Raw genomic sequence first — 8,597 nt, forward strand, 5'->3', positions numbered from 1 at the left:
AGGGCACGGCCATTCTTTCCAACTGATCATATCCTCCCTGCTCCCACGTCTGCACCATGAGGCTAGAGATCCAGCCAGAGTACCGGCTACCGAGAATGCAAAAACAAATCCACCATATATGTATATATGAACTTTAACACAATGGGTTTATTATACGTGATTTAAATGTGCATTGTGGAACTTTATGTTTATTTATTAAAATCTTTGTTTAACCTGATCATTATTTGGTAGTTACTGGATCTTCAAACCTTTTCCATTTTTCCAATACTGTCACTACTTTTAGGCCCGGGAATTACAGGGATATTAACCATAAGCCAAATGGGAAAATCTGCTTTTTGACACCAAAGAATTCTCAGCTGCCCACCAAATCTAATAATAATATGTCTACGCTGTCTGCGTGTTCAAGCAGCTGAACATATGCACTTTGTGTTACAAGAGTGGCGCCTTCAAAGGCAATGCTCCGGGGACCGACTTCAAAGTCTGTTACATTCAAATGTTTAACCCATAAAGTAAACATGGAGCAGGTCTGTACATTTTTATGAATGACTTCATTCATTGCAAAAGACTGAAACCAATCACCCCCCCTCCCCTCATGATAAGGCTCCACCCACTGGACATTTGTGCACTGTGGTTGGTCAGGGAAAACAGAGGTGTGGTTTGCATGCTTTTCAGTGGTATAAAAGTGGATTTGGATGTTTCCAAGCCAACAGACAAGGCTTTAGAGGACAGTGGTCGAAATGATATAAAGATGCTAAACTTTACACCAAAATAGTTTTAATTGTTTTTGATTATTTATTTCATGGTGAGACGAAAATGTTTTGGATCTTATTGACTTTGACAACAGCAGTCATCATCACACAGGTAAAACGGGACAAGATCGTTTCTGTCATAGTGGTTAAGACGGTGCTTACAGAGGGTATGTAGATTATGTCACTGCACAGAAGCCAAATGAGTGGCAAAGTTATGCTTTGAGTGTTGTTGTTATTGCTTTGACACTGTCTGGAACATTGAGGGTTCTTTTTAGGATGAATTTTAAGTTTAATATTATAAGTTATAGTTAGTCACATGCACAGTCATAAGCCCCAATGAGACTGATGGTAGATCTGGTCTGTGTTCTGTCTCTGTACCAAAGCCAATAATTACTGTTTCCTGAATTGATTTGTCAATGCTGATAATCAGCATGTCTCATCATGCCTGCCTTTTGTGACTCTACTGCAGTCAGAGTGAAGTGGCTCTAGTGATGATGAATCACAATCCATTCAAGGCTAGTGGTTCTCAACTCGTGTAGCTTTGGGACCCACGTTGCAACGCACTATGAAAAGCTGGGACCCAAATAAGCATATATTTAATTAACTAAAATAAAAAATAATTGTGCAGTTGAATTGTTATAGTTTAAATGACATCATATACAGTATTTCCTCATGTAGTTCTCTTTTCACTCACAATCTAAAACTCTTGAGATGTGATGTGATTTGAAGTTATGTACAAACAAACAAGCAAACAAATTATTATTCCAATATTATTCCTTTTATACAAGCAAATTGGTTTGCTCATATATAATAATAAAACTGTTCATCAGCTGTGCATCAGGACATCGTTACCGAAATAAAACAGGCAAGAGATTACCATCCCACTTCTCTGATGTTGAAAGAAACTTAAAACGGTCCAGGGAGTTGCCATGCTAGTCACTTCAGCAATGTAGTTGGCACAGATTCCTTTATGAGGCTACTATTTGATGTACTAAACATTTCCTCTCTCCTCCAGGTGACCGCTAGCTGCCCAGTCAAATGCCAGTGCCCCATAGAGCCCCCTGTTTGTCCTGCAGGTGCGAGTGTTGTGCCCGATGGGTGTGGGTGCTGTAAAGTGTGCGCCGCCCAGCTCAACCAGGACTGTAGCCCACTGACACCCTGCGATCACTATAAAGGCCTGGAGTGTAACTATGGCAACCACGTTACCATGGATGAGGGCATCTGTCGAGGTGAGCAGAAGTAGTAGTAGCAGTTGTAGTAGTAGATAATTATACACCTGTGCTAGGCTTCTTCCCCTCTTTCTATGAATAGCTTTGGAAACACGTATGCCCCATGTTCACTTCCACCAAGCTATTATTTAGTCTTGCAGAGATATAGAAATGGGCATAGAGGAGTTTTGTGGAGCTGAAACGGATGAATGTATTGAATGCTGTAGATTTTAAGTACACATTACTGAAATCAGAAAGATTGGAGGTCCTATTCAAACAAAATAGAAAAGCTGAAAAGGTAACTTTTTGCATTAATAACTTATGAGCAGAGAAATATTCTGATTGCTCCAATTATATTGATATTTGGCAACTCATATTAGTTGTACATCTATCTCTGTTTCAGGCTGGCACAAAACTGCAGTGGCTTGCTATACTAAATAAATAAAGTTTTTTTTTCTTTTACCATTAATGTATTTATGTAGTTTGACCTTATAACTCATTTATTTATGGTTCTAGCCAAAACTGAGGGGCGCACATGTGAGTATAATGGCAGAATGTACCAACACGGAGAGAGTTTTCGAACTGGTTGTAAACACCAGTGCTCCTGCATTGATGGGACTGTAGGCTGCGCACCTCTCTGTAACAACAAGTTGCCCGCAGCCTCCCCCTCTTGCCCCTACCCCAGGCTCATCAAGACCCCGGGGAAGTGTTGCTACACCATCGACTGTCACAAGGGAACCTGGCACCTCCCGTGGAAAAACAAGGTTTGAATGACATCACTCTACCACTTCATACCGTAGAGTCCTGGTGAAAGTAAAAAAAACTCTAAATGACTGCTTTTCGTTTACCACCACCAGGTATAGACCAAATCCTGAGTACACCAAGCCTGAAAAGCACCTAATATTTACCTGAACTTGGTCTCAATTATAGCTATACTAATTAATGTGTAAACCAGTTTTCTTAATCATAGGGCTGGGACCCATGGTAGGTTAGGTTGCAGGTAGCACCACCTCAAGGGCCACAGAACTGTTTATATACAGTACAGTAGATACAGTATGTGACAGCATCCATTTAAAATAAATGAAATCTAAAATGGCAGATGCCTTACATCACCAGAGGAACCCCATGACATCTCCTTTTAAATTTGTATCATTTGTTTGAAACAACCAAGTAACTTCCTTTAATGCTGTTCCTGGACCCAACAGGTATTTGCTTTCGATATCAATAGTACTTAAAGTTTTTTTTTTCCCGAATCCATACTGGCATCGTTTAACGACACCCAGCCACACATGCAAGACTACAAGTGCACTGAAGTGTCTATGTTCTGTCTGGATATACATTCATATTGTCAGAATGGTATGTCTTAAGATCCCCAGGGTTAATACAGTTGTCCTATCAATCCTGAGCGGTAAATGTTTCTTTAACTGAGTGGTTATATTGTTTGCATACTGAAGCATCACACTCACAGAGGCTGGGCATTTATTCAATCTCTTGTTATGACAGGTGGCTCCTCTGAAAGAGCATCATCCCAGACATGGGTATTACTCTGTCGGGCTCAGGCCTAACAAGGAGCTGAAACTGGCCAGTGACCTGAGGGATGCCAAGCCTGCTCCCTGGGAAAGTGAATACAGTCTACGTACCCTGCCAGGTAAATTTAAATGATGGTGCACGGTCAATTAATGTTGGACTATTCAAATGTGAAACTTTGCATTTTCTGTATTCAGAGAAAAATGTAATATTGAAAAGGACCAAAGCAAACAAGTGTCCAGTGCAGTCCACCAGTTGGTCCCAGTGCTCCAGGAGCTGTGGGACGGGCATCTCATCACGAATCACCAATAAAAACCGTGAATGCAAACTGCAAAAAGAGACAAGAATATGCACCATACGACCCTGCCACAGCTTGATTGTTCCAACAAAGGTGAAGTGTACAGACGCAAAGTGGAAACTACATTTCTCAATTCCTCACTGTAATATTTAAAATTGCTCTGGTCAGTGGTCATGTATTCCATTCTTGTTGCGCGTTAATTTTCAATAAGCTATGTATGAACAGTCCTTCTCCACAAGACAAAAACGTCTGGGGTCCAAACTACAAACTACTCCAGGGCTCCTAATCCTTGATGTGAGAAATGGAGATTATCCGCTCTGTGGTTTAGGAAGTGCTTGAGAACTGAGTAGCATTTATTTACTCATCTGTGTTGGTGGCAGCCAGGCGCCTTTTTTAAATATAGTTCTGACCCTAGGCATTCCTGCTTAGCAACTATTCATAGCTCACGCCATTGGTGCACTCAGAGACTAGAGAACAATTTCTATATTAATCCTAGACACCAAAGAGTTTTCACAGTCCTCTGTTGAGCCAAAAACAGTATTTCACTTTCTTATATGTTTATATGTTGTGCGGTCACATGACAATGTTTTTCTTTTCTATTTGCTTGAAAGTGCATTTTGTAACTTTTAATGCAGAAAAACAAATGTTTTAGTGACCGTTCAGTGGCAAAGCCGTTGTATGGTAAGGTTTTCTGAATGGAATGAATGCGTAACCATGGCGACAGTTCCATCAGCGGTGAAAACTTACCAGAAACCTTAAAAAACAATTGATCCTGGATTATAATAAAGGCCACAAGGATGGAAAGTAAAGGCATCATGCTAACCACCCATACAGCCACAGGGGCACTGAAAAGTCACATTAGCAAAAGTACCACCTTTTAGTCTGCATAAGAATTGACATAATGCACCTGTATTACATTTACTGCCTTTCATCTTACTATACAAACTTATAACTGAGATCAATGATTCCTCCACAGAAAGTACACAAGTGTTCACCAACCCAAAAGGCTCCAGGACCATTACGCCTGTCCTATGGAGAGTGTGTTAGTGTGCGGCTCCATCGACCCAACTACTGCAGTGTGTGTGCAGATGGACGCTGCTGCTCACCTCAAAAAACACGCTCAGTCCCATTGACTTTTGTCTGTCCAAGCGGAAAAAGAATCCAGAAGTCAGCCATGTTCATACAGTCCTGTAAATGCAGCAACAACTGCAGCCATCTCAATGAAGTGGCTTTACACCCACAGCGCTGGAATTTTGGAGACACGCACAAGTTCAAAGACTAAACGTGTTACTTGGATGGAAAAAGTATACTTTTTAAGTGTGACAACATTGGAACAAGAGACCTGACATCCTTGGTTTGATTTATACTCCCATCACACTGGCACTAAGTGTTAGAAAATGTGTGAAAAGATGAGGGGCCTCAATAGAAGCCCTGAAGCCATGTTTACCCAAGGTCTGAGGTCGAAGAATCAACAGCTACAAAGCACTTTGCACTGTGATAAGATAATCCCATCAGTCCCTTCCTGTACAGTGAAAAATAAATCCGTTTTTGTATTTTGAATAAATATAATTGTTTGGGTTAAATGTTTAAAATCCCTGGACGTGTTTGTTCAGGAAAGCCCCGTCTGTGATTCATGTGCATTTTGGCAGGCTCTAAAATATTATCGTGGATCAGTGTATTGCATTCTCAACAGTTTGATGAAGGCACCATCTGTATTTGAATTCAAATAACAAGTAGGCTTAAGGTATAAAAACTTTATTTAACCAAAAACAATATCCATGGTTTGAACATGAATAATAATAAAACGGGCTTCATTGATGCATGATAAAATAAAGTCTCTTATTATGAACCCACTAACAAATATGGCAGGAGTATGAAGATAAAACAGATCTTTTTGCTCCTCCCCCAAAATACAAAACACCCAGGGCCATAAACGTAGATCCACTCATCTGGACTGCTCAACTGTTAAAAGAATACATAGCATTAAGATGTTTGAAAGCGCTATGGATACTGGCACTAATAAATAAATTAATGAAAATTTAACTCACTGTAGGAAGAAATATCAATCTCCTGTGGGAGCTCAGGCACATTGACTTCAAAGCGGTCTTGGACCTCGTTCAAAGTCTTCGCATCAGTTTCGTCCGATACAAAAGTGACAGCCAGGCCTTTGGTTCCAAACCTCCCTGCACGGGCCACCTGAAAAGGCACAGAGTTATTTTAAGTACGATTAGAAGTATTACCAATGTTTAATACAAAAATAAGAACATACTCTGTGAAGGTACGTGTCTGAATCCTCTGGCATGTCGTAGTTGAACACAATGTTGACACGCTCGATGTCCATGCCTCGGCCAAAGAGATTGGTTGCTACCAGAATTCGGCGTTGGAAATCTTTAAACTGCTGGTAACGAGATAACCTTTGAAGACAGAGTTTACGATATAAGATAAAGCAACACTGCTTTGCTGGGAAACTATAAATGCATACCTCTCTTCTTGAGCCATCCCTCGGTGGATAGCTATGGCAGGGAAGTTCTGTTCAACCAAAAGCTGGGATAAAGCCACACAGCGATGGACTGACTTCACAAAAATGACCACCTAACATGAAGAACAGAGTGATTTGTGGATAGTAAACAATAATTCAAAGTGAATTTTACGTTTAGGAAATTTTGCGCCAGCCGGTAGTTTTTTTTTAAACAATGTGTATACCTGATTGAACTCAAGTACATCAAGGAGGTCAAAAAGCTTGCGATTTTTTTCACTGTCTTTGAGTTTGCAATAGTACTGTTGCAATCCATGAAGTGTCAACTTGGTCTCATCATCCACAAAAACCTCCATGGGCTAAATAAGATCACAATACAAAGACACTGTTAACACTAAACCTAAATTTGAATGCACATTACATACAAATCCTTCAAAAGCTAAACATTGTTATGCAGGTGTGTATCCTTTGACAGAAGCAGATGCAGTAGATTTCACAGCATTGACTGCTACCATCTGAAAAGGAGGATCTCTTTGGCCCTCTCTTATGGCCATTCATGACACGGACAACCACAAATGGGCAAAGCTTAGATGGGCATCATTGCTCAGCTAGTGCTTCAGGCAACAGACATTGTTTACACATCTATGAAAATCACGTCGTACTAACACTTCAGTTTGATTTGACTTACATCTTGCATAAACTTGCGACAAACAGGACGGATCTCCTTGCTCAGGGTAGCACTGAACATCATCACCTGCTTCTCGTGCGGGGTCAATCTGAAGATTTCCTGAACATCACCCCTCATGTCTGTGATTCAAACAAGGATATCAAAACAAATACAAAATGATTGAAGAAGATGGGTTAAAGTATTTAACTATAAAAGTGAAGTAATAAAAATATGAATGTGTCTTTTGTCATCCTCACTTTTGTCTGTTTACTCACCTAGTGCTTCAAGCATCTTGTCACACTCATCAAGCACAAAGTGTTTGATGCTCTTCAGGTTGAGGGTTCTGTTACGAACGAGAGCCAGAATTCGGCCTGGTGTTCCAACTACTATGTGTGGGCAATTCTTTTTCAGCACTTCCTCGTCTTTCTTGATCGCTAGACCGCCGAAGAACACGGACACCTTCACAGTGGGCATGTACTTGGAGAAGCGCTCATACTCTTTGCTGATCTGGAAGGCCAGCTCTCGAGTGTGACACATCACAAGTACAGAAACCTAACGAGAGAAAATGTGAGTATCCCCACTTAAGATATGTTTCAAATGAGAACACTCAAAATAAGGCACAAGCCTACTCACCTGACCATCTGTTGGTTCTAGCTGCTGTAGTGTGGCGAGAACAAAAACAGCCGTTTTCCCCATACCAGACTTGGCCTGGCAGAGGATGTCCATGCCCAGAATTGCTTGCGGGATGCACTCGTGTTGGACTGGCAATAAAAATAAGATTGTGTCAATATTGAATCTATAGTACAGTGGGCCATATATTAGAAGCATAAAAGTAATATGGTGTTTACCTTCAGAGGGATGTTCAAATCCACAGTCAACAATGGCTCGGAGCAGCTCTGGTTTGAGCAGAAAGTCTCTAAACCCGGAGCTGTGGATAGACACATATGACCCCTTTACCTCCTTCTTAGTTGGAGCCGTTTCAGTAATTCCTTGAGGCTCATCGTCTTCCTCATAATCCAAAAGTTCGTTGTCAACATCGTTTTCAGACATCTGTAGAAGCAGGTAAATCACTGATTAGTAAATTTACAAGGAAACATTCTCTTACAATAGTGTGATACTTGCAAGCCTATCATTTCACACTACGTTGAAATCTAGCTCAGATTATCTCATGCAGTTGATTTTTCTTTGCGTCATTCATAGATGCTAACCGCCCCCCGATAGTTGAAACCCAGTTTATGCCTTTTATGCCTTATATCTAACATTCCAACAAATTACAGTTGACCTGGTCAACAAAACACGTAACATTAGCTAACACACAAGTTTCAATCTTAACTAAATAAGTCAATCTAAAACAACAAACACGCAAGATCAGCCATGCTACTATAGCGATTAGCTTATTGCTAATCTACATCGCACTGCAAATCTGAAAGAAACGAAGTTCTCCATTTACTAAACCAAGTACTAGCCACAACCATTTACAAACTCAAAAAATGAAACACCAAAGAGTAACAAACTTACCTTGTTCTGGTGTTTTTTATTTTGCCGTTCTCTCAAAACAGCTTTAACCGGTTACACAAACAGGCTACTCTTCCTACAGTGGTGGCGTGCGCGCGAGCGGAAGCACATTCGCGTTGCGGTAAAGTAGAGGACGAGAACATAAATCATTGAATTT

The 8,597-nt window shown here is 40.6% G+C and overlaps 2 protein-coding genes across 2 annotated transcripts; one reads left to right on the forward strand and one right to left on the reverse strand.

The window, feature by feature from the left end:
* The first annotated feature begins 732 nt into the window (after positions 1 to 732).
* On the forward strand, positions 733 to 5,273 carry LOC306960240 (CCN family member 1-like). The gene is made up of 6 exons (XM_079552608.1): positions 733 to 861; positions 1,765 to 1,978; positions 2,474 to 2,721; positions 3,461 to 3,605; positions 3,682 to 3,875; positions 4,759 to 5,273. Exons 1-6 carry the CDS (start codon positions 814 to 816, stop codon positions 5,062 to 5,064), a joined length of 1,155 nt encoding a protein of 384 aa, XP_079408734.1. The 5' UTR covers positions 733 to 813; the 3' UTR covers positions 5,065 to 5,273.
* Positions 5,274 to 5,567: 294 nt separating this feature from the next.
* On the reverse strand, positions 5,568 to 8,554 carry LOC306961556 (ATP-dependent RNA helicase DDX39A-like). Its single transcript, XM_079554342.1, has 10 exons — positions 8,444 to 8,554; positions 7,774 to 7,975; positions 7,559 to 7,686; positions 7,201 to 7,477; positions 6,947 to 7,065; positions 6,486 to 6,617; positions 6,265 to 6,374; positions 6,052 to 6,196; positions 5,831 to 5,978; positions 5,568 to 5,744 (listed from the first exon to the last, which is right to left on the reverse strand). Exons 2-10 carry the CDS (start codon positions 7,973 to 7,975, stop codon positions 5,728 to 5,730), a joined length of 1,278 nt encoding a protein of 425 aa, XP_079410468.1. The 5' UTR covers positions 8,444 to 8,554; the 3' UTR covers positions 5,568 to 5,727.
* Between the last annotated feature and the right edge of the window lie 43 nt (positions 8,555 to 8,597).

The sequence above is a fragment of the Gobius niger genome (genome assembly GCF_951799975.1).
Source record: "Gobius niger genome assembly, chromosome: 3".
NCBI lineage: Eukaryota > Metazoa > Chordata > Actinopteri > Gobiiformes > Gobiidae > Gobius > Gobius niger.